The sequence below is a fragment of the Danio rerio genome, chromosome 2 (assembly GCF_052040795.2).
Source record: "Danio rerio strain M-AB ecotype USA chromosome 2, GRCz13ab, whole genome shotgun sequence".
Taxonomy (NCBI): Eukaryota; Metazoa; Chordata; class Actinopteri; order Cypriniformes; family Danionidae; genus Danio; species Danio rerio.
This window is the reverse complement of record NC_141022.1, coordinates 35000553-35027355: the sequence shown is the minus strand read 5'-3', so window position 1 is coordinate 35027355 and position 26803 is coordinate 35000553. Positions and strand designations below refer to the sequence as shown.

Genomic DNA, 26803 nt, shown 5'->3' with positions numbered 1-26803 from the left:
TGTCTCCAGAATGTGTCTGTACAGTTTCAGCTCAAAACATCCATCAGATTATTAATTATAGCTTTCAGAATACTGGATTTTCTGCTCTGAACTCAATGTAGCTTTTTTTTTTTTTTTTTTTGCCTGTGCCTTTAATGCTAGTTCTCCCCATCAATGTTTCTCAGTAAAATTGCTGTAATTCTTCACAAACATGCATTGTTTTAAAAAAGTTTCACATTTAATCACTTGATCACATTTGATGATGACTGATGATCACAGCGAGCTGAACAGATCTTATTAGTATGTTATATGTGTTACTAGACACGTTAGCACGGGTCTGTCAATCAGTTCGGTGGGCCAGGAAAACTGCACTCTACGTCATGTTGTGCCCTAAAAATGGGAGGAATTCGGATCCTATTTTAATGTCAGGAAATTAAAAAAAGAGACTTATTGTGTTTATATCACCCTATATGATTGTGGACACACTATACCTACACTCAGTTCTGTCCAAACTGCTTATAAAACCTGATTTTCATCATAGGTGCCCTTTAAAGTTTATATTGATAATAATAATAATAATAACAACAACAACAACAACAATAATAATAAAGAATTATTCATTCATTTTCTTTTTGGCCTAGTCCCTTTATTAATCTGGGGTCATCACATTGTAATGAACGGCCAACTTATCCAGTATATGTTTTACGCAGCAGATGCTCTTCCACCTGCAACACCTTTACTGGAAAATGTCCATACACACTCGTTCACACATACACTATGGACACTTTAGCTTACCCAATTCACCTATAGCACTTATCTTTGGACGGTAGGGGAAACCGGAGCATCTTGAAGAAACCCATGCGAACACGGGGAGAACATGCAAACTCCACACAGAAATGCCAAATGACCCAGCCGAGGCTCAAACAAGCAACCTTTTTGCTGTGAGGCGATTGTGCACTCACTGCGCTACCGTGATGCTCTTTTATTATTATTATTATTATTATATAAACAATCAAAGTTGAATGTACATGCACTTTTTATGCAAATTTCACTTTTTATGCACTTTTTATTTTCTTTGAAGTAAATTTTATAATGTAAACATTTAAATTTATTCTTGTGTAAAATTATGCATTTATCACACTGAATGAGCTAAACTGAACTGAACTGAACTTAAACACTAAAACCTGGACCACACTGTTCCAGTTACTATGACCATTTATGTGAAGCTGCTTTGACACAATCTAAATTGTAAAAGCGCTATACAAATAAAGCTGAATTGAATTGAATTGAATTAGAAGAAAAATGTGCTTGACTTGTTTGTAGTCTAAAATCTGCACAACTTTTTTCTTTGCTTTGGTCAGCAAAATTGAGGAGCAAATTAATAATTATTTTTTCCCAACTTTACAACATTAGTTTGTCTAATAACTGTAGGTGCATTTTAATATTTCAATCTGGCTCCGTCCTGATTTTTAAAATGCAGATGTTTGATTTCATTTCGACATTTATTCATTTAGCAGATGTTTCTTTCTGAAGTGACTTACAAATTTAGGATAAAAGAAGCTTTTAAAATCATTAGACAACAGCAATATATAATTGCCATGAGAAGTCCAAGTTAGTTAAGGGTTTTTATTTTGTGTATTTCTATTATTTAGGGGGAAAGCCTTTTAGAGTCTAAAGTCTGCTCTGTTTCCATTAATATCTGTGTGGGTGCACTTGTTTATTTTGCACGGTCGCTTGCGGTTGCTATTTGTTGCTCAGTGTGAATGCAGTGGTTCTGCACAAAGGCCAAGCGTGATTTCAAAATGTTTACCAGCTCATTTTAGATGCTTGAATAACCACCAAGTTCAATGGCAAGGAAATAGTTCATAGTTCCTATGAAAGATTATGCTGGTAAGAAAGAAAGGGTGTTGCTTTGCTTTCGACCGCCAATGTGTTTTGACAAGTTGGCAAGAAACATATTATTTCCTACGCCTTATTTAAGCTAACAACTTCTCTGGCACATTTAAACTGGCAGAACCACTCAAACACAAAAGAGGAGTAATAGTTATGTCGTTTTTGTCAACAGTGTCATTCTTTCATACAGTAGAACTGTCAAACCTCTACAGACAGCTGTTCTTCGCCTGCAATTTCCACTCGCTCCACACAATAAAAGAGTGATTTTTATGAAATGCTTTATTGTAAATATAATATAAAAATCAACAGGCATCAATTAACATAGTGTTAAAAAAAAAAAAAAAAAGCCAAGCCAGGCCTCGAGTGCTCCTCTCTTGGATAAATGCTGCCGCTTAGTGTCCACTTTTAGCTTTACATAATCAAGCAAATGCATTTGCTTAGAAAAGATGGCAATAGAAAGATAAATGAATACTTTCACGAGCATAACCTGAGGCTTACACACTTTCTGATATATGGTGATGTGTGCCTGTGCAATTCCTTTATCAGGGAACCTGTAACGAGAGAGCAGAGACTGTTAAACTTAGTAGCTTTTTTTCTTATTTTGTAAATGTGTTGCATTATTTTATACCTGCATGGGGAAAGACACAGGATACATTTAATGCTTTAACTGGTTGGTCAGGGTCTTTTCCCTCCTGCAGTCTCCTCTCTTTTGGCACGGACAGTCTGCTGCGGCTTTAAAGTAGGAGTTCAGTGTTAAGCAATATAATATTGACCAAAAATGGCCGTTGCTGAGTTTAAATGGCGTGTTGATGGAGATCAGTGAATTGGATTTACCGGGTCTTGATTGCTTCCTAAAAGGCTGAATTGTGCAGGACGTGGTTTTTTCCGTTTGTTGTTTTTGTTTTTCTCCTGCCTCTTGACGCGGAGGTTGACGTCTGACTGAGATTTTAGAGTAAAGCAAGTCAGTACTTTTAGAATATAAAATCATTTTACTGGAAAAGTGTGTCTTGAAAATGATTTAGGGGTACACATTTTGCATTAAGATTCTTTCGCTCAGTAAGGCTGCAATTAATAATAAAAAAAGAGAAATGCAATAAAAATAAAAAAATATTATGAAATGCTATTTCAATTTCAAATATCTGTTAAATGTAATTTATTCTTGTTATACAAAGCTGAATTTGCATCATTACCTCAGTGTTTAGTGTTACATCCTTTAGAAATCATTACAATTTGCAATTTGGTGCTCTGCTATTGGCACTCTATCATAAATAATGGTGTTTATAGAATTGTTAATAACATTTTTCAGGGTTTTTGATTAATATAAAGTTAACAATTTGTTTGAAAAACTTTTGTAATGTTAGAAATCTATGTGCTTTTCACTTTTGATCAGTTTAGTGTATCTGTAATATTTAGAATAACTTTTTGAAGAGTACTATATAATAGTTTCCTCAAATATAAAATGCACACATATATATATATATATATATATATATATATATATATATATATATATATATATATATATATATATACTTCTGGAGAAAGTCTTATTTGTTTTATTACGACTAGAATAAAAGCAGTTTTTTTCTTCTTTTTTTAAAACCAATTTAAGGTCAATATTAGCTCTCTTAAGCAATAATTTATAGTCGATAGTCTACAAAACAAACCATCGTTATACAATAACTTGGCTAATTGACCTTTAATTGCACATTAAGCTGAATACTATTATCTTAAAATAATATCTAGTAACACATTGTGTACTGGCATGTATCATGTCAAATATTTATCAAATATAAAATAAATCAGTTATTAGAAATTGGTTATTAAGATTATGATCTTTTAGAAATGTGTCAAAAAATATCTCCATTAAACAGAAATTGGAGGGAAATAGGGGGACTAATAATTCAGGGGGGCTAATAATTCTGACTTTAACTGTATGATCTACAGTATATATATATATATATATATATATATATATATATATATATATATATATATATATATATATATATATATATATATATATATATAAATGCTGTTTTTACTTTTGTGAAATATTTAAATGTATTATTTAATTTTACCTTTGGCCCTCCATTGTCTCGTAAAATGGAAAATTGTCCTGATTGTGGAGTTTTTTGGTACACATGTTTGCTGTTTTCCTGTAGATCATAAAAAAAATTACTTTTTCTAGTGACACTTTTCTCTGCTTGATTGATCTCTGCTTTGGGCAACAATTAAGATCACAGATAGAGCTGCCTGTAAGCTGCAGATTATATACTTTGACCGATCTTTAAAAAGTTATTTTGTAAAGTACTACTGCCATTTACAGTTGAATTCAGAATTATTAGCCCCCCTTTTAATTTTTTTCTCTTTTTTTAATATTTCCTGAATGATGTTTAAAAGAGCAAGGAATTTTTTATTTTTAAGAATTTTTATTTTTAAGAAAAAAAGTAGTTATAAATTTTTAAAAACCATTTTAAGGACAAAATTATTATCCCCTTTAAGCTATTTTACAAACCATCGTTATACAGTAACTTGCCTAATTACCCTAACCTGCCTGGTTAACCTAATTAACATAGTTAAGCCTTTAAATGTCACTTTAAGCTGTATAGAAGTGTCTTGAAAAATATCAAGTCAAATATTATTTACTGTCATCATAGCAAAGATGAAATAAACCAGTTACTAGAAATTAGTTTTTAAAACTATAATGTGTAGAAATCTGTTGAAAAAATCTTCTTTCCGTTAAACAGAAATTTGGGAAAAAATAAACAGGGGGCTAATAATTCAGAGGGGCTAATAATTCTGACTTCAACTGTTAGTAGTAACCCAAGAGAGATCATCATCATCATCAACCAAAGCCCTATAATCTTCTTTTAGATTATGAAACAGCAGCAGCTGGAAAAAAAAAATCATTTCAAAAGATTTTGCAAAAGTGACAGGACACTTACTCTCTGTGATGAAGCAACTGACTTTTCTTCATTTTTCTCCTCTGTCTGTCGTCGCACTCTGTACATCTTAAAAAAATCATTGTTAAAAGACTTATTAAAAAAATATCTGAATGTGTATACAACTGAGCTAAAGTAGTTATGAGAGGACATGTGGCTCTGTTCAGAGCTCTCAGTATGGATTTGTTTATTAATACCTCAGTCAAAAATGCTCAGTTGCTAATTAATCAAATTATTTAAAACATAATTGCTACTAAAATTACCTTAATTTCAAATATTGTATAAAATAAGTCATTGGTGCTGCCAATCACTTTGCAAAAACCAAAAAAATCAAATAAAAATACCTGTTCTATATAATAAATAAATAAATAAATAAAATAAATGTCCTTTTTTACCTTCCAGTATGAGCTCAGTTGAAGCACTGCCAGCTGAATTTACCACTAACCTGAAGCTGAGGAATATCCTCCTCATCAAGATTCGGTGGCATTTGTTTGCTTGATTCAGTATCAATTTCTTCTCCATGAAGACTGGAGATGAGCAGGCTAAGACACAGCAGCCCTAGTTCCACACACACCTTCATCCTGTTGCTTTTCTGCAGACCAGACGCACTTCATCTCCTCTTTATACTCTCATTTGATCACTACCAGATGTCCCGAAAAGGGGCAGTAACACATTTGGCCTGATGAAAACATTTTGAAACAGCATTCAACAAGCATCTTTGCTTAGGTATGCAGTGATCTTCTGTCTAATACTGGCAGATGAAATGTATCATGCGTGTGTGATTCGTCTGGCCGAGGGCCAAAGAGGGGGGCCAGTGTATCTCATAAGACTCTTATTATTGCAGTTTATCATCCAGCTTTCAGTTGTGCTTTTGATTTATAACTTTGATTGCAGTAGATGGTATCTTGAAATATATAAATTTGATGATAAAAAATGATTGAAAAGAAGTCTGTGGACCGAGAAAGAGTGAGGTGGGAAAATTTGGCCTTCGATTTGTGTTACTCTTTCCAAACCAGCTGACTGGATTTATGCATGTGATAAAGATTAAGTCTGAAAAAGTTGAAGCATTAGCTTTCCCTACAGCCTTAATATGCGGATCAGTTGACAATATTTCTGTTTTACTGCTTATATTAGGTGGCTTTTGGATGATCGAATAACAAGTACAGTAGACACATTCCCATTTACGCCTTCTGTTTAATCCAGACCTACTGTATGGTCCTTTGTGACTTGTGTGATTCAACACATCCTACAATGTTTAAGAATATATGGCTGTGGAGAATTATGTGTATGGTGGAGATTAGGTGGTCTTTTTTGCCTGTTCCAATTACTATGACCTTTTGAGGATTGAAACTGTTTGGATGGGCTCAAACTATCTTTAGAAGAATTCAGAAGGAGTCAGGCTTAACTTTTAAACTCTCTTTATTTTGCATTGACCATTTTTCTATTATTTAGTCAAAACAGCTTTGTAACAGGTGTAAACAAGCACTGGTTTTAGCTGGTCTTTCAACTGGACCACCTTACTAAATAAAACCAAGACCAGAAAATTGAATTGAGTCTTATTTAGACAGTTTTACGCATTAATTTACTGATAAGATTTTGTTAAATGCCATTATTTTTATAGGAGCAAAACTGTTTTGGTATATGTCAATGTGCCAAAAAAAAAAATTTGTTTCTACACTATTACTATAATAAAATTAATTTTTTTTTCAAGGTAGTGCAAAATTGTGCTTTAAGTCATTGGTTATCACATTAATATTACATAATAAATAACCTATGGTTTATTTATTAAATGACATGACAAGAAAGCACAAACAATAACAAAACACATTTGAATAATATCAATTAAGCAAAATTATAATATTCCTAAATAAAGAAAGAACTGACTAACAGACAAATGCATGGATGAAAGGAAAGACAGAAGATGACAGGATGGACAAATGGATGAACTGACAGATGGATTGATAAATGAACAGACTAGAGCTAGCAAGAAGCAAACAGAGAGATAGATAAATGTTATTCTTTAACATTATTCTTTAAGCTATTTTTTTTAAATGCTATTTAAATTAATTAAAATGAGAGTTTCTCTTTTAAATATCGAGACTATAATAAGTAAGACGCCATTCTCAATATGTTATGACTGTTCACCATGTCCAAGAGTGGATTAGCGGCACTGCAGTGGTCGAGAACAGGAGGTTGGCAGAATTCTGGACTAGTGTTCATAAATGGCTTGAGACCACACTAGGTGCACGCGCTCTCTCATTTCCCGCGCTTTCTTCTCATACTCTTGACTTTTTTGTCAAACTTGTCAAAATGTTTACTTCGAGCGTGCCCGAAAGACGCTGACCGTATCGATTTGACGCGGACATACATAATGAGTTTGACTTCAAATCTTGACAGCTTGGCAGCCGCTGGTCGAAGAGAGCTGACGTAAGCGACTGAGCTGGAGACGCGACGGTGAGTGCTGCATCCTAACTAGCTCCTCTCAAAATACATAACAGTTGTTGTTGTTTTAGATCCTCCTTATAGACTATTCCAAATATAAATGAGCCAATGCGATGTGATTATATGTATAACATTGTAATATTGTTACAACAATAAAAATTCTGTCATCACTCACTTTGTGGAGCACAAACGATTATGTTAAGCAAAATAAAATGTTCAGTCTCCATTTGCTTTAATGAATCCTAGGGATGCCTCTAAACTGAATGGGGACTAAATGGTTAGATGTGACAGTTGTGATCTTCAGAAAAGGCATGACCTGAGAGTTTTCAAACCAGTAGGCTATAGATTTCTTTCTTCTGTTGAACTTTTAAAAATGTGAAAATGTGAGAAGTTCTTGTAACAAAGCAGTAGCTGACTTCTTTTGACTACTTTGGAAGTCAGAGAAAGGACTGGCATTGTTTCAGACACATCCTTCAAAATATATTCTTTTATGTTAAGCTAAAGAATAAATTCACAAATATCTGGAAAAGAATTGAGGGTGAGTGATGACAGCATTTTCAGTTTGGGAGAAACATTCTTTTAAGTGTTGCAGCTTTCTGACAGATAAATTGTAGTTATACCTCATGGGCAAAAAGCTCTGTGTTTGCTTTTACTGTCAACTCGACTGATGGATTTAAGGTTGCTGAGAATGATCTGTTCGTTTTGCTTTGTGGTTAATGAAAGCCCATGGGTTTGTTTTTTTAAACTGTTGTGGATACCTGGCCTGCATTGTTGAAGTTTATTATTGTATTTATTCATTTTGAATGAATATTTTTATTCATTTTAGTTTTGGTTTCAAATAATTAAAAAAAATGTAATTGTGATGTGTTATTAATCATACTTTAATAATATAATTTGTTTTTGAATTCTTTCTATTTTCTATTTAATTTAATAAATATAATTATGAGGGGCGATGCATGTAAAGCATAGTCAAACCCTTAGGGGTATTGTACAATGAAAAACTACCCATTTTCGTGATATGTTAGGACTCAGATTTAAAGGCCACCTATTTTACCCATTTTTAAAGATTTAATATGTCTTTAGTGTCTCCAGAATGTGTCTGTAAAGTTTCAGCTAAAGACAACCATCAGATTATTTATCATACCTTTCAGAATATTCACATTTTCTGCTCTGAACACTATGTAGCTGTGTTTGTTGCCTGTGCCTTTAATGCTTGTTCTCCCCGCCCACTGTTCCCTCTGGCCTGTCAGAGTGTGCCTCAATCTCTGCCTCGGCTGTGTCAGATAAACAGCACAGTGACAAACATGAAGGAAGTAGATCTTGCATAGCGTTTGTAAGAAATAGTAAGAAATTTCCCAATAATAATTTGATGCATTTGCTTTGGAGTTAATTCTGCAACGATGAGTCGCACACGTTGTTACAAAGTTTATGCACACACACACATACAGCGTGCACGTTCAACTTTGCATTTTTTTTGTACATGTTAATATACACTACTGTATGAATATCTGTTACGTTGATGTACAAAATACACCTGATTTAACTTCCACAATTCAGGATTGAAGCGTCTTCTTTTATAAATGTACTAACAGGCGGCTGTGCTGATAAAGTAAAAAAGGGTAAAATCCCTTCAATTCATTACAAACATGCACTGTTTTGAAAACCTTTCAAATTTGTAAAAATCATTCTTGATCACATTTGATGATGATTGATGATTACAGAGAGTTGAACAGATCTTTTAATCCTGGTTGCTTTGCGCACGTCCTGTCTTGTTGATATGATTCTATGCATTAATACAGAGACATGTTAATGTCAATCAATTCTGTGGATGGAAAAACTGTACTCCTATATCATAGTGCGGTTTTCTTCAAAATGGGAGGGATTTGGATCCTATTTTACCATTAGGAAATAAAAAAGAGACTTATTGTGTTTCTATCACTCGAAAATGACAGTGGACTCACTGTACCTGCACACAGTTCTGTCTAAATACCTTACAAAAGATGATTTTCATTATAGGTTCCCATTAATAAAAGAAGAACACACTGGTGAATAAAAATTGCATTGTTGGGAGCCTTTACCAAATCTGGGCCTTATTGAGTCTACTGCCTGATTAAACAACCTTATGCAAGGGGGTTTACTTCTGAGTTTTGCAAGGCAGTGTATTATGTTGATTTCATAATGGGGAAAAATGTATAATCACAACAGGGTATTGTCTACAGATTTACCTCACAGCTGAAAGACAAAGAGATAAATCATTCATGTTATAGTATAAAAAAAATATCTAATAAAATACAACAATATGACAGCTCTAATTCAAAGACCTTATAAAGCCAATGGCGCAGCTGGTGCCAAGCTTTTGGTGTTATTAAATGACTCTCTTCTGCTGCCCTCAGCTAACCGTCCACACAGACCAGGTATCTTATTAGCTCTGTAGAGGTGAAGGATGGGCCGTAAACTGGATCTCTCTGGCCTGACGGATGTGGAGGCTGAGCATGTGATGCAGGTGGTGCAACGGGACATGCAGCTGCGCAAGACGGAGGAGACACGGCTTTTGTAAGTCTTTTGTAAAATCACTTTTATGATTATTCCTGCTGAAAACACATTCACAAAGTGGCAGTTTCATAAAAGTCTGTTAAGTTTTCAGTTCATTAAAATAGTTATTTCAAAAAGTATATTTAGCAGCTTATGTATATTTAAGAAAAACAATAATAGAAAATAGGCTTGACAACCAAATATCATGTCACAGTGAACATTTGAATGAAGTTGTTAAACAACTTACATTTTAAAATATATTTTAATTGTGATAATTTTTCACAATATTACTGTTAATAATAAAGGAATGCAGTCTTGGTGACTAAAAGACACTTGTGGAAACACATTTTTACTGACTCAAACTTCAGTATTTATCAGTTTTAACATGATTATGTTAAATATAAACATTTTTCTAATTGAATATTTCTTATTAAATTCCATCAACATTTTCTCACAGCTGATATCACTCGAATGGCGTTCAGGTCATGAGAGAGCATGAGGGAGTTCCCATCATTCTTTGCATAAAAATGAACAAAATGACAGGAAAAACCCTCCCTTTCCTCTTCTTCTGTGACTCGCTTCCTTAAGCTCAGCATGAATGAGTTTCAGCTTTGAGGGAATCTAATTCTGACCTACAGATATTTAAAGATGTTTAATGAACATGAGAGAAACTCATGTTACCGTATATCTCACATTATCGCAACGTTTACATTCGCAGACATTTTAAAATTAAAAGACTTTCATTTTTTAAAGATAAAATATATAGACATTTATTTTTGCTGCATGGAAACATAATTGTCAGAAATGTGCAGCATCCTTAACTATTGGTCTTACCTATCCTAGTTCTTTTATTTATATATGTTTTTGTTATAGTACTATCTATAAAAAACGTTTTAAACAGCCCACTCTTTTCATGTGTTAATGTGTTCCGTGTATTTAGTCTGTAATCTCTTTTGACTTTCCTCTATTATTGTTTTTTCCTTTTAAAAAGTACGATATTGGCACAAAGGAGCACATTACTCATCATACTAGTTTGGGGTGATAAAAAAACACTTTGGGTAATGGCTTTGTTTGGCACCAGGGTTTTATGAGACTGACAGACACGCACTCTGCTAATCTCTCACTCTGTTTTTGAAAATGCTAGCTTGCTGGATCAGGAAGTTGGAATAATGGCACAAACATTAATTAGGGAAAAATCTAAAACAAACAAGCCTTCAGAATAAACTATTTCATGTTTGTAGAAACACATTTCACATAGTCACACAAAGAGACTCTTCTACTCACAAGTACTCACAAATAAGATTGGTGGATAAAGAGAATCAAATTTGTGTATATGGACTATAATTCGAAGAGGAAGACTTTACATGTAACCTTGCTTATGTGGACAGACTTACAAGGTATACTTTAGCACATTGCAAAATTTTTTATGACCCAAGTTATATATAAAAAAAGTTTTAACCCATATTAAAGTCTTTGTATTCTTTCAAACATCTTCGCACATTCACTGCTGCTGTAGTTTGCATTCCTTCAGATCTTTTTTTTTGTTTATGGTAAAATGGGAGGTACAAAAATAATAATAATTTAATTAATAGATAAATTCAAATGTGGAATAGCAAAGTCACAGTTACTAAAATCCAGTGGTGGGTGTACAGTTTTTACGCAGTATTCTTCTGATGTAGTTTGCTTCATGTACACTGTAAAATTAAAGTATTTGTTTTGGCTTGAATTGATAACATCTTTAAAACAGATGCCATCATTACGTTCTTTATTACTGTGTTTACAATAAACGCATTTCATTACTGACATGCCCTTAATGTAAACAGTAGACCTATCACACCAGACCATCTTGGGCCATCTGACCAGTCAGAGCAAAGCAGACGCTCAGAAGGGAGGAGTTTAGAGAGACAGGATCCTTGATCGAACTGTTTTGAAAACTGTGAAAACAGCTGATTCTTTAATTTACAATATGTTGTGAGAAACAGAAAGTATATTTTGATCTTGTATTGATTTAAACCAATAGTAGGAGACCTCCAAAACAAAATCAGGACATTTTAAAATAGCATAATAGGGGTCTTTTAAGTATTTTGGAAATTCAAGTGAATTAAACATAGCTTTATTTAAAGGGGTGGTCCACTACAATATCATATTTTAAACTTTAGTTGATGTGTAATGTAGCTGTGTGAACATAAACAACATCTGTAAATGTATTACGCTCTAAGTTCAATGCAAAGGGAGACATTGGCTTTTACAGTTAGTTTAGCAAAGTTTGGGGACTACGAAAAAATGCTTCCGGGTTAATGATGTCATAAACCCTTCATGTTATGCGCACACACCCTGCACAGCAAAGGGGCGTGGCCAGAGGCACTGTAATGTTATAGAGAGAAAGCTAAAATGCGGTCTCAATGCTACTATTTTCACGGAGCTTCTCTGTTTCTATATTTGAACTTCCAAAGGAAGATAACCATAATAATATTCTTTTACGTCGCTACAAAATCTTAAACTGCCTCATTTAATGCAGACAGCATTTTTTCTTCTCCCAAATGTGTTCTGCCTGCATGCATCAAGCTTTTCAATATCCGCGCTGACACCTGGGGAGCATCTCTGAATTTCAAACAGGGCAGAGTGACTTATATGAGAATGGAAGAGCACAAAAATAAGATTATTAGAAAAGACCCTTGGAGTAAGGAGATGAAAATGCACAAAGAGAGGCTTAAAATGATTTCCACATCATCGAAAAGTGTTACAGTTATTACTCCCCAAGTCTAGGGGAAACAAAAAGGGCATAATAAACGAAGAAAAAAAAACTAATGTGTTGGGGTGGTGGATTTCCCAAACGAAACAAAACTTAAAGCAAAAGATTCCCTTTGGTAGACAACCAAACTCACACACTCAATTGAGAGTATATATGAAGATATTTATTATAGAAAAATAAGGTTTATATAAATGAGCATTTCGTCAGGGTCACCACAGGCCAAAATAACAAACAGAAGAATCTATAAAATAAATCCACTAACTTACCTATTACTATTTAAAGAAAAATACAAGAATCTTACCTTACTCCCTAACATAAACAAAGTCAAAAGTAATCAAATAAATAGGCAGGTCACCCCTACACGCTCAAACTCTAAAAAAATATTTAAACATATGATGGTCATCAATACAAAGTTGGTTGTTGTTGGTCGTCAACCGAAGGAGTGAGGGAAACCCAGGAGCTCCACTCCAAACACCGAACGCACAGAAATGAGGTCTTCGAACCCTGCCGGAAGCTCCTTTTTATATGTGCTTTTGTGACCAGCAGCCAATCAGATCAGGGAATCACGCCGGTATGGGAGCCTGTGAAACAACAGAAAAACAACAACAAGGCGGGACAAAAGAAAAAGACAGGACAATCCGCAATAATAAATAAATAAACTCCAGTCGTAACACAGTAGATTAGTTTCAAAGAAAACCAGCTATGCAATCAAAGCATCATCATATACAATATATGTTTTTTAAGGTCCTTGATTTTTTTTGTCTTAATTTTACATCAATCCAAACATATACATTTGTTTTGGATAACATGCATTATAGAACGCATCTTTTCTCTCAGTGTCTGATATGGTTAGTTTAAGGATTTAGTTTCTTCAAACCCCTCGTTTCTGAGAGTTTGCTCATGTTCTAATTGACATAGTGAAGTGACGTATTAACTCGCAAGTAAATGATTCCATTTCAACAAAAAGGCCGGCTATAATTTTACATCTTTCCTCAAATATTTGCCAACGATATGGATTATTAGATTATCGGACATATTTGCAGGAGCAAATCCCTTTATGGTGAGTGAGAAATACTGTGATATTTGTACTAAACGCTGCTTTTGTTTTTACACTTTGCATGCGCACGATAGAAGTTATGATTTTCAATTGTGAACAAGAAAACAGATTTGTGCCACTCAGGTGCTGAAAGACATTTCCTCCTATGCGGGTGCAGAACACACACTCTCATTTTAGTCGACTTTTGTTTGTTTGGTGTGTTCATGTGCAGCTTTTTGGTACAGTCAGTGCGAGTTGTTTGGCGTCAGAACTTGGTGGATCACTTGGTGTGTTCCAGCCTTAACATTATAACTAATCGGTATAGTGTTCAACTTTGTCCGTTTTTAAATTTTGTAATTGAATAACTTATTCAGTGCTGTGAGCAAACTTGTTCTCCAGCTTGTGAAGTAAAAGTGAGGTGCACAGCTTCACGGATGGACTATTGTAATAACTCATACAAAAGTATTGGCTGTATTACCAAAAATATTTATATTTTTATGGTAGTGACTTTATGAAATATGATAACATGACATACATTAAAAGCTTAATTTGAATATCTTAATAGAAGCTTTGAATGTAAATATAATTTGACAATATAATGTCTTACATGTGGACAGTCAGAATGACTGTCATGGCCATTCTAGTAGGCTATACAATTCTGGTAGTTCCAGTGTTAAAGCTAATATTTACAAAAAAAAAACATAATGGGGCACTTTATAATGTTTAACCTATAGTTTGAACTAAACAATTGTATATTTTAATTTTGTGTTAAAGACTAATAAAAGTAACTGCAGATGGAAACAACTCAGCTAGGAATGCAGCTGAAAAGTGTGCAGCACCAATTTAGGTAAACATAAAGACCCATTAAGGACTACTAAATCTATATCAGCATTTGGAAACCATCTAGAATGAGACCCTAGAGTCCTCAATCACTCAACCATGATTTTCCATTTTATTACATCAAAGATTTCAAACAGATGGCAGAGTCTGACATTTGTTTGTGAGGGCACTGATAATCCATTGCACGAAGAGGAAATATGTTGCTACCACACACAAAACATGATTCTGGGAAGGCATTTTATCTTGTAGGACAGACTTCAACTGGCTGGTCATTTTGGTTCTAGACTTTACAAATGATGTGACTAGATATTTTGTTTATTCTCATGCTCACCCATGCAATATATATACAGTTTTAACAACGCAATCTCACGGGTATTAATGTATATGGACATTAGTGTGGCTTATGTTTTAAACTGATCCACATTGGAGAACTAGATTTGTATCAAGCAGCTTTTTCACTATCATGCTGAATTGTTCTTTAAGCATAACCGTTCCATTCCGTGCCAAACCTGGCCAGACAGCACAGATAGGGTTTCATTTTCCATTGTCGTGCTGCGACAAAGCTCTTTGAAACATTACACAAACCGCATCAGTAGTTGCCTTGGTAACGCAATGTAAACGGCTCTCTTTGTTTCAATTAAATTTAAATAATAGCTGAAATTTGTTTTTTTCAACAATCATGTGACTAGCACCGTTATGCCGCTCTATCAAATAGGGGTGCTAAATAAAGGTACATGTCACAGCACCCTTATTTATTAAGAGGTCATATAGCTGGGCAACAGAGCCGTGACATCAACACACAGAATCTGTCGGCACAGTTCAGTACGGTTGTCTAACCGTGCTGAGAATTCTGGGCTGAGAACGGTTTGTAATCGTGCTGCGCCGTTCCAGGCTCAGTGGAGAAACAATCGTAACCGTACCGAAGTGTTCTTAGAACGGTTCGGCACGATAGTGGAAAAGCGGCTTCAGTTTTGTCTGTACTGAAAGACCACAATCTATACATTTGACATATTGACAAGTCCTGTCATATGAGACTAATGCATGTTTCCTTGCATTGCTCTGTAGTGAGGCATTCCTATTGAAGCACATGTTTGACTAACTATTATGTGTTATTGTGGTGAATTACAGCTGCTGATTTGAGCTGACAAGATGTTCCAGGAATAGGGCATGTTATTGCTTCATTGCTGGAGTATTTGTGCTGCAAAACACACCAGCAGATTTGGCTCTTTAAGACTGATCTCGATCTTGTTTGTGCAGAGAAGCTCTAAATCCTTATGCAACATATTTTATAAGATTTAATAAAAAAAAAACTCAAATAAAGAAAATGCTTTTTTGTTTACGTTTTATGTTAATCAAATACCATTACCTCTTAAATAAATAAGCAAGCAAGCAGATGCCTAATATTTTTGTGGAAAAATATTGTTGTTTTTTCAGCATTCTTTAAAGAATCAACTGTTCAAATATCTCTTTAAACTTAATCATCCTTGCTTAATGCAATTATACAAAAAAAGAAGGGGAATTTAGATATATCAATATTATAATTTATATAATAAAAAATTATGAAATGTTACATATTGCTTATTTTTAAATTATTATTATTATTATTATTATTATTATTATTATTATTATTATTATTATTAATGCTAATATACATTTGGTAAAAGGCTAAATATTTAATATCAGATATGATATAGCCAATGTCAAAAATTTCAATATAGAAAAAAGTTTAGATGCAAAAAACCTCTAAATGCCATCTAAAATTTCTTTTAAAAACAAGCATTTTTCTCAAACTCCTTTGTTTGTGTTCAGTTTTTTTTACTTTACAGGCAGTGGAAACACCCTATTCATTAACATACATGTGAAATTACTGAACCTTAACACTTTTTTTTGAAGAAACTATTAGATGGCCTTTAGAATAATTTTCTTATAATGTCTAATCACTTATGTTAGTTATACTGCCAGCCAAGAGTGCATTTCAAAAGTTTTCAAAGAAGGGTGTAAAATGTTTTATGGATAAATATTGTAAAAGACGATATAGATTTAGATCCCAACAGAACATTTTACGAGATTTAATGGTTCATTTACAAAAACAAAGCTACTGTATGAGAATACACTTTAGTGTGTTGATATTCAGTTTGAATGACAAACCCAACCCAGCTTTTTGCAATAAATAAATGAAAAAAAAACACTAATTTGCAAAACTTAAATTAATAATCCATTTTTTTTTTTTGCAAAAAACCACAATAATTTTATAATATGCATTTATATATAATACACATTATAATCTACATTGGGCTGCCCGATATTGTAAAAAACTGACATTGAAATATTTTATTTTTCTGTGATAAATTTTGTAATATTGAGTATACTTTCACTAAATTAAATTAATGGCTTTATTTGGAAATAATTCATAATTTTCGATTGATTGGGATGATTTTGTAGTTTAGTGCATCGGCATCTAATCAAATAAATCAAATCACTAGCACTGATAAATACAGTGCAACAAAGATGCAAATGAAATGCATATAAATCTTATAGTTTTCTGGGAGACTAGCAGGCAAAATAACAAAAAAAGTAAAATATCACTGTATAGTCTACCTTGTATAAATACAATTAATCTTTCTTAAAGTTAAAAGCATTATCATTTCTTACCTGAATGTTTTAAACTGGCTTAAAATGCTCACCGACCTTAAAAACAAATGCAAATGATAAACATGTTGGTTAACTTTAGTAAAAGTTTGCAGTGAATCCACAAATCTTGTTTGTTTTCAACTGTGGAAAATCTCAACTCGACATTGCAGATCCTCGTGGACAGGCACATTCTGAAATCAATGCTGAAACGATATATTTTGCATCCCTAAATAGAAAAATAGACTTCCAAATTCTTACATTTTCTAGCTTTTTGTTTTCAATAATTTAACCATCCTTTCTAAATAAAAGCACTAACTCCCTTTATATAGTGCAACAAAATAGAAAGGCATGTTCATGATTTTGTACCTGAGTTGCAGATTATACCCAGAAAATCTGTCGTTCTTAATAGATACTGGTCTGTCAAATGACTTGGTATAAAATATTGGCTATTAGCTTGCCTCCCTGTTCATCACACCTAGCCCAGTCTGGCTATCTGGCATGAGTCACTTAGTAGACCTTCCCTTGGATCTGCACCGACTGGCACAGGACACCTCTGGTGTTCTCTGCCAACACTTTGCTTTGTAAACAACAGACCATGTTTCAGAGAACTCTGTGCAAATGACCTGCCGAGTATCCAATTATGAGTTCATCTGAGAGACCCCTGATGGAGGATCATCACGGTGGGGGATTGTAGGCTCACAAAATTAATCCTGCTGAGGTCTGTTAAAATTTCTCAAATATTCAGCTTTTTTGCTGTTGTTTAAACGCATCATTCTACAGATTTAGTGAAAAGCTGGTGGTAATTTCTATTGTTTTTGTATCTATAGGGTATGAAAGTCACATTTCAGGACTAATACAAGCTACATGCATCTTGGATTTAGTACAAGAGTTGATTTAGCTGAATTCAAGCATATGCAAGCACCAAAAGGGAGGTTTTGCCTCTCATATTTGTTACCAAATTATTGCTATGTCTACACATACGCTCAAAAATGCAGTGTTGCAAGATGTGTTTGCCAAGCTCACAGTCTCCATACCAACATGACTGTATTTTCATTTCTTGCTTGTGTATAATATTATTGCAGCATTTGTTTTTTTTCCTTTTCCATTTTTCCCCCTGACTGTCTGTTTTCAATCTGCTGAGATTATCCTCACTTTCCCTCACTTAGTATTCACTGGAGCCAATCCGTTCATGCTGTGGCTCTAATCATTCGTAATGATTTCCTGTTGCTATTGTTTGGAGAGACAAAGTAAATGTCACACCTCAAGCACAGGTTTTCAATACAGCACTTCCTTTCTAGTTTTTCATCCCTCTCTCCACTGCTCCTGTTAGCTCAGCTCTTGGCTCTGTGACTCATAGGTTTGCTTTTAGAATATGCACTGAAAGAACCCAAATGCATATTGGTGTTTGGGCTTAATTAAGACATTAAGTTTGCACTAATATATGTATTTAAAACAATAAATGAAGTGTAATTTTGCGATTTAATAATAAACACAAATAAAGTTATAATTTATATGAACAATCTAATAAAAAAGTAATAATAATATAAATGTTTTTCCAGCATCGATGCAGGTTTTCTCTGGTGATGTCTTATTTTTTTCCATAACTGTAAGCTAGAGCAGAATTAGCCATTTCCCATCCTCAAGCAAGACCCACTGAATGTTTGAATGAATGATTGTGATATGTGAATGATTCAACAGCTCATTAATAATGACATTGGCTGCTTCCATAATTTCACCTTAAGCAGGTAATTATTTTGAATAAGCTGCAATTTAAGTACATTCTATACAGTATGAATTTGTTCAGCAGTATGAATGTTATCTAAGCATACTGTATTCGCCATGTTGTTGTTGTTGTTGTTATTGTGCAACCTACTAGCGTCAATTTCATCACTTCACTGCCATAAACAAATCCTAGAGAAGTGTCATCATTAGAAAATGAAATGTCATCATACACACTTCAGAATCTTGCCCACAAAATAGTAGGTCATGTAGGTACTTATGAATGCACACATGTCTCTTTGGTCTTTGCTCTTGAGACATGCGGTTTAAGTGAATTAAATAAGCTAAATTGGCCGTAGTGTATGAGTGTATGTGTGTGAATGTGAGAGTGTATGGGTGTTTCCCATTACTGGGTTACGGCATGAAGGGCACACGCTGTATAAAACATATGCCAGAATAGTTGGTGGTTCATTCCGCTGTGGCAACCCTTGTTAAATAAAGGACTGAGCCTGCGGAAAATGAATAAATGAAAAGGTTGGGTGTACTAATTTTTCGACTGTGATCTTAAGTTGTGTAATGTCTATTCACAAATATATTTTATTATAAAGCATTTATTGAAAATCTTAATTTAAAAGAGTGAACTGTAAAGGGTGTACTCATTTATGCTGAACAGCTTTGTGTTAAAGTCACCGGTCACTTTAAACACCTTTTTACCTTCAGAACGGCCTTAATCCTTCATGGCATAGATTCAACAGAGCACTGGAAATATTCCTCAGAGATTTTGGTCCATATTGACATGATAGAATATATATATATATATATATATATATATATATATATATATATATATATATATATATATATATATATATATATATATATATATATATATATATATATATATATATATATATATATATTCATTTGCACACACACAAACGAGATGCATACAAACTAACTCAAGAAATATATGACAATCAGACTAATTATTCATGTCTTTTTAATTCTTTAATTCCTATCAGTTTAATAAAGCATCATAAATCTTGTCCCAACAAATGATGTGCATGCTGGTTGCAGCCCTCTATTAAACAGCGTTAGGTCTTTCGTCTCTCCACTAAATGTCAGAGCAATTTTACAGAATTGCTCCCTCATCTCTGGAGGCTGCGGTACGGCTGGAAATCCAGACAGATTTAAGACGTTGAAGGGCAAATGCAGTACATCTGTCAACACGCAGATGTCATGTGAACGTGATCCACTTACAGGGCACTACAGTACAGCCCGCCTCGCACAGAGATTAATTATGAATGGTTTTTAATGCATTCTACTAATATGCAGCAGCTTATCTATGATTTTATATATAGTGGCATATTTTATATTACAGTTGCGTTTCTTTTTTTCTGCCTTCTCTCTCTCTTTTTTTCCCCCCCTCTCTCTCTCTCTCTCTCTCTCTCTCTCTCTAGTGAGATGAAGAAGGCGCTGGTCGAGGAGGGCAGTCGGTCTGTTTTACTGTCGCGGCAGCACAGGTTTAATGAGCGCTGCTGCATCCGCTGCTGTTCTCCATTCACCTTCCTGCTCAATACCAAGCGTTCCTGCCTGGACTGCAGCTATAACATCTGCAAAAGCTGCTGCACCTACAGTAAGAAGGACAAAGCCTGGCTGTGCTCCTCCTGCCAGAAGACCAGGTCAGTATTGCTGTGCTTCCAATCGCTGTTGTTGTTCAGTGACAGAATGAGCACGAGCTCCGTCAGGAGGGAAACACCTGCAGCTTAACGGCTCGGGATGCTTCTGTTAGTGGATTTTGTGAGATGGAAAAACTAGATGTAAATGACACAGCATCGGATAATTGTTGTATTAGTGATTTTATTATAAATTGACAGTAACTGTCATTATCAGATATTTAATTATGCATGATGATATATGATTATTTATTGTTTTTGTGGGTAGATTATCTTTGCATCATTGAATGCTCTGTTAAATAGATATTATATTTTAAAATAAATGTTTTAAAAGCATTTATGTCATGTGTATGTTAGTATTTGTCAGAATTGCTGCAATTGTTGTGTATAAATGTCCCCTATTAAACAGTTAAGACTGACAGTGTAGTTTTACATTAATCTTTTATAGGTCTAAAGACTAAAAGGGGTTTTCAAGCTTTTAAAGAAAACATGCTTTTAAGTACAGTAGATGTGTAATACAGCTTTACACCCCTACCCCATTCATTAGAATGTGTCCTTTTTTGACCAATGAATAGTTACTATCATACAGTATCATTTTCCCCATAATTTACAGAAGACATTCACCAAAATATCATTATTTTAACTATCGTTAAAAAACTAAAAAAAATATGTTAGTGAGAAGGTCGCTGGTTCAAGCCCTGGCTGGGTCAGTTGGCATTTCTGTGTGGAGTTTGCTTGCTCTCCCCATGTTCACGTGGGTTTCCTCTAGGAGCTCTGGTTTCCCCTACAGTCCAAAGACATGTGCTATAGGGGAGTTGAATTAGCTAAATTGTCCGTAGTGTATGTGTGTGTGAATGCTAGAGTGTGTGGGTGTTTCCTGGTGGTGGGTTGCAGCTGGAAGGGCATCCGCTGCATAAACATATGCTGGATAAGTTGGTGGTTCATTCCGCTGTGGCGACCCCTGATTAATAAAGGGTCTAAGCCTAAAAGAAAATGAAGGAATTTCATATTTTTTAATATGTAGTGTATGTAAAAATATCACTAAAAGACGAGATTTGCTGCTTGTCGATAGTTAGCTGGAGTTGATTTTGTAAAAATAAGCTAATAATTTACTAAATAAATTAAATCCATTGGAATTTTTATTATAGGCGAGGCAGTGGCGCAGTAGGTAGTGCTGACGCCTCACAGCAAGAAGGTCGCTGGTTTAACCTCAGCTCAGTTGGCGTTTCTGTGTGGAGTTTGCATGTTCTCCCTGCCTTCGTGTGGGTTTCCTCCGGGTGCTCCGGTTTCCCCCACAGTCCAAAGACATGCGGTACAGGTGAATTGGGTAGGCTAAATTGTCCGTAGTGTATGAATGGGTGCGTGAATGTGTGTGTGGATGTTTCCTAGAGATGGGTTGCGGCTGGAAGGGCATCCGCTGAGTAAAAACTTGCTGGATAAGTTGGTGGTTCATTCCGCTGTGGCGACCCCGGATTAATAAAGGGACTAAGCCGACAAGAAAATGAATGAATGAATGAATGAAATTTTATTATTTCCTTACTGATACAGCAAAAACAACTTCCTGTGAAGGTCAGGGCTGGTGCTGTGAATGTGAGAATGTGCATCATGTGTTTATGTTCATATGAGTTGTGACTCACGTTGAAGCACCTTTGTAGTCATTTGAAGGTTTGCGAACGTCTGTGTGTCTGAAGGTTTGTTTGCTCTTATGTTTAATGAAAGACAGTAGAATAACTGTTTAGAACTTAGCCTTGCCATTGAGTGTTCGGATAACAGTAATCAGACTTTTCTACAATTATCGCAATAATTATGTGTTAAACAGTTATACGGGCAGCATGCTGTAACATGGCATTGTTCTCAAAGACTGTTTTAATGTCACAGACTGCTGTAGGTCGCAAAACTGCTAAACCGAGACAAAAATATTTTTGTGTGTCTTGCATGCTGATGAGCAAATGTTGGCCTGTAAACACATCCATTTTAATGTAGTGTAACTCCCCTGATTAGTCTAACCAATGGAGATAGAGTTCAAATTAGGATGATTTTATGTGTGTTGTTGGTTTGAATGTGCTTTCACATCATTTTTAATAAAACCCACGGGATTTGAGTATCACACCAATAGAAGGTTACGGTGTCCTACAAAAGTCCTGCATTGAGTTATTTTTACATATTTATTAATTTATTTACAAAAGGATGATTTCTCCTCTTTCTTATCTTTACATAAAGGCTCACACTCACATGCACAGAGATTATGTCCATCAGCGGAATTGAATTTTGATACTGCGCACTAAACATCCACTCCAGATTTATCTCCTCTGTTTGTCATATAATAAGACTGATTGCTCGTTCGTGGTTTCATTCTGAAATCCGAATATCAGCATATTAGATCATCACTCAGTGGAAGTAGGCAATTTCAGTGATGCTATTTATGGACAGAACAGGTTTTTCAGTATTTATCTACAATATACATGATGTACATGAATGTGTGGATTCTGTAGACTAAAGTACATTATGAAATCATGTATAAAAAGCACCTATTACAGAAAAATGATTTTACTGTATGTAAAGATATTTGCGATTATTTTGTCTACAGTAGTTATTGACTAATGCTCAAAAAGGATTAAGGGCCTCCTAAAGAAAAATGACTATGTAGGAAAGATATTTATATTATACATATATTTTATTACATATTATTTTTCAGGGAGTGTCTATACTTTATAGTGAAAGGACACAGAATACTGTTTTAAAACTGAAAACATTGCAGTAGAATCGGCATATTTCCTCAAAAAAAGATATGTAGATCATAGTTGTTGAGCTAATATTGCTAACATGATTGTTCTTAGATTGTAAATAAATGATTATGTGATTATACATTATTGATTGGTAAACTCCTAGTTATTTAGTTTTTATCCCTAGATAATACAAATAAAAATTCATCAGATTTTTTTAATTAAATGCTATTAATAAACTTTAATTACTTTAAATTCAATTCAATTCAAGCTTATTTGTATAGAGCTTTGCACAATAATTATTGTTGTTTCAAAGCAGCATTTACAAAAGGGGAACATTATTACATTACAATCAAAATCAGACAAGTTAAAACATTTTAACATCGATATCACAATGTGATCATTCGCAATAGTCCCTTCGCAGGGTTTGCAATGTTGCGTCTGTATTATAATTGGTCATGTGCTTTTGCGGCCTGTGACTGTATTTTAAAAGCATTCAGGCACAAGGAATTGTACTGTGAGTAACTTTAAAAATGAATAACTGCATTGAATTATTTGTATTTTTATTATTCATTTACTGTATCTGAATACTGTTAGACACAGAAAACGGTAAAAGACTGTTTCAATTGCAGCATTTTCTTTATTTTGATGATCAATGCTTGTAGATTAATTTTCAGATTTTATTCAGAGGAGTCACAGTGGCACAGTGGGTTGCATGAGCGCCTCACAACAACAAGGTCACTGGTTCAAGCCCCGGCTGGGTCAGTTGGCATTTCTGTGTGGAGTTTACATGTTCTCCCCTTGTTCACGTGTGTGAATGAGAGTGTATGGGTGTTTCCCAGTGATGGGCTGCAGCTGGAAGGACTTCTGCTGCATAAAATATAGTTGTATAAGTTGGCGGTTCATTCCGCTGTGGCGACCCCTGATTAATATAGGGACTAAGCCGAAATGAAGATGAATGAACAAATTTTATACAGATGCAAGCTCCTAAAAAATTATCCCAATCAGGCTAAAATTGTTAATTCTTTTCAAATACAAATATTTAAGTCATCTGGTGAAGTTGTATTTGTCATATCGCAATACATATATCGCAGAATAACAAAATATCGCAATGTTGGATTTGTCCAATATCGTGCAGCCCTACTGCAGTTATTTACTGTAGTATATAATAAATCCAGTTCTTGTATAGTATATTTTCCCTCTATTCAATTTTCTCACTTTCATATTGGCAGCTTTTCCTACTGTATACAAACCCAATGAACCCTTATACAGCATATTCCCTGTAGACCATTTCTCTAAAATTACTCATTTTAATTCAGACTATTGTTGGACTTCAGTGGCATGGCAACATGGAGCTATTTGTCTCTCGGGCAGTGCGAGTCTGTGTAGGCAGGTTGAACAGCACACCAGGTCTTATTGAGCATGCTCAGAAGTGCCTATGGCTGTCTACCCTGACCTTTCTCTATATGAATGTATGTGTGTGTGCAATTGTGAAAAAGAGAGAGTTTGATTATAGGACTTTGAGTCTGTGGTTATATTAAATGTCATGCTGTTCAAAGTCATACATACTGTACTTATGTTGTCAAAGTGAAATCTCAAGTATGCTTTTAAATAATGTTGTGTATTTCCAGGCTACTGAAGACCCAGTCGCTGGAGTGGTTCTACAATAATGTGAGAAGGCGTTTTAAAAGGTTTGGCAGTGCCAAAGTGTTAAAGAACCTCTACAGGAGGCATGCGGCTGAGCGTGGAGGACTAGCAGAGCTTACAGGTACTCGCCATCTGGACTCCTGCATGACCTTGCTTAACAATAAAGGAGGTTTTCACACTGTACATTTTATAACACTGTACAGTTTTAACACATATTTGCATATGTATAGTTTGGAGAAAAAAGATCCTGCTTTACATGTTATAGGAGTTTCTACAATTGAAATTTAATGTGTTTCCCTAGAATAACTCAGTTTTGGATTGTACTTTTGTACTCTGTAAGTTTGCATGAACACGTACAGTATTTAGACATAATTCATGAAGGAAAAAACAGGCAGGGTTTCTCGGGTGGTACTTGTGTCCTGTGTATCCGATTTAACAACAGCAGCATGATTTCTGAGAATTATTCAGGTCTGCGGAGGAAAGGTCACTGTGCAGTTTGAAATGATCTGATCAATCCCATATTTCCCTCAGAAAATATATGGACAAATTTGCAGCTTTATGGGTAAAACAGCTTGTCACTGGGGCAGTACCCTTGAAAGGACATCTTCTTTTATGTTTTATTTACCCATAAAAGTTTATTGTAATATCTTAAGGAAGCATATTGCTACTCTAAGATACTAAAAACATCCTAGTGGTAGAAAAGGCGCATGGTTGTTTATTTAAAAGTATTGTCCCAGTGACAAGCTGTTGCAGCCCCAAAGGCACAATTGTGCAATTTTCTATCTGACAGTGAATGATACATACTTACATAAACAGACACAATTATTTAGTCACTTGTTTGTCTGCATTTTAAGAAACGACTGTATATTTTGTTCACCCAAACAGATGTTTATGAGGAATTAAGCATTCAATTTACTGAAAAATGTACGAAACTTCACATGTATAATATTATTTAACATAATATTAATAATATTTAACTTTTTTAGCCATATTTTCCAACCATCCATGCATCTTTTTCTAACGTCTTGTTGTTCATCCACTCAGCAATCCATCTTTTCAATCAATTCATCCATCAATCTTTTGTAATATCTTTTTTGTCTGTCCTCCCAGCAATCCCATCTTTTCCAGCCATCCACCCAGATATTCAACTATCTATATATCCATCCATCTCCTCTATCCATCTTTTTAAGCCATCCTTCCAGCAAACCATCTTTTTCCATCCATCCATCCATGCATCTTTTTCCATTAATTTATCCATTCATCCATGCATACATTTTTATAACGTCTTGTTGTTCATTCACCCAGCAATCCATCTGTCTATTCATCTTTTCAATCAATCATCCATCAGTCTTTTCTAACATCTTTTGTCCATCCTCCCAGCAATCCATCTTTTTCAGCCATCCATCCAGATATCCAACTATCTATATATCCATCTATCTCCTCTAACCATCTTTTTTAACCATCCATCCATCCATCCATCCATCCATCCATCCATCCATCCATCCATCCATCCATCCATCCAATCATCCATCAATTAATCTCTTTTTAACATCTTTTTCCATTCATATATCCATTCATCCATCCATTAATTGTAATAACGTCTTGTTTATCCACCCAGCAATCTATCATTCGATCCTTCTTTTCAATCAATTCATCCATCAATTTTTTCTGAGATTCTTTTAGTTCATCCTCCCAACAATCCATCTTTTCCAGCCATCTATCCATCTCATCTAACCATCTTTTTAGCCATTCTTCCAGCAATCTATCTTTTTTTACCATTTTATCCATCCATCCATCCATCCATCCATCCATCCATCCATCCATCTATCCAACCATTTTTTTCTAACTTCTTGTTGCTCATCCACCCATCAATCAATCAATCAATCAATCAATCAATCAATCAATCAATCAATCAATCCATCCATCAATCTTTTGGATCTTTTTTGTCCATCCTCCTAGAAATCAATCTTTTTCCAGCCATCCACCTA

At 34.6% G+C, this 26803-nt stretch overlaps 2 protein-coding genes across 6 annotated transcripts in view; one reads left to right on the top strand and one right to left on the bottom strand.

Moving 5' to 3' along the window:
- Positions 1-2133: 2133 nt before the first annotated feature.
- Positions 2134-5411, bottom strand: si:ch211-106h4.12. 2 transcript variants are annotated; one of them, XM_087241023.1, is made up of 6 exons: positions 5263-5411; positions 4821-4886; positions 3954-4031; positions 2707-2811; positions 2501-2604; positions 2134-2423 (listed from the first exon to the last, which is right to left on the bottom strand). In XM_087241023.1, the coding sequence occupies exons 1-5, from the start codon at positions 5395-5397 to the stop codon at positions 2548-2550; spliced, it is 441 nt and encodes a 146-aa protein (XP_087097149.1). In that variant the 5' UTR covers positions 5398-5411; the 3' UTR covers positions 2134-2423; positions 2501-2547. The 2 variants fall into 2 exon arrangements, with proteins under 2 accessions (XP_087097149.1, XP_087097150.1); XM_087241024.1 differs by lacking the exon at positions 3954-4031.
- A 1294-nt stretch (positions 5412-6705) lies between these two features.
- myripa (myosin VIIA and Rab interacting protein a) overlaps positions 6706-26803 on the top strand; it is a 37826-nt gene continuing 17728 nt past the window's right edge. For all 4 annotated transcript variants that reach the window (XM_087241004.1, XM_087241003.1, XM_087241002.1 and 1 more), the window contains exons 1-4: positions 6706-7271; positions 9653-9812; positions 20230-20451; positions 24800-24936. In XM_087241004.1, the coding sequence (XP_087097130.1) occupies positions 9703-9812; positions 20230-20451; positions 24800-24936 (469 nt within the window). In that variant the 5' untranslated portion in view covers positions 6706-7271; positions 9653-9702. The remainder of the gene's footprint in view (positions 7272-9652; positions 9813-20229; positions 20452-24799; positions 24937-26803) is intronic.

Excerpts from the sequence above, each read along its gene's own strand:
- si:ch211-106h4.12 (XM_087241023.1), bottom strand. The coding sequence starts at position 5,397 with ATGAAGGTGTGTGTGGAACTAGGGCTGCTGTGTCTTAGCCTGCTCATC. Across the intron at positions 4,887-5,262 it reads AGGATATTCCTCAGCTTCAG|ATGTACAGAGTGCGACGACA; the intron begins GTTAGTGGTAAA and ends GATTTTTTTAAG. Across the intron at positions 2,605-2,706 it reads TAGGAAGCAATCAAGACCCG|CCGCAGCAGACTGTCCGTGC; the intron begins GTAAATCCAATT and ends CCTACTTTAAAG.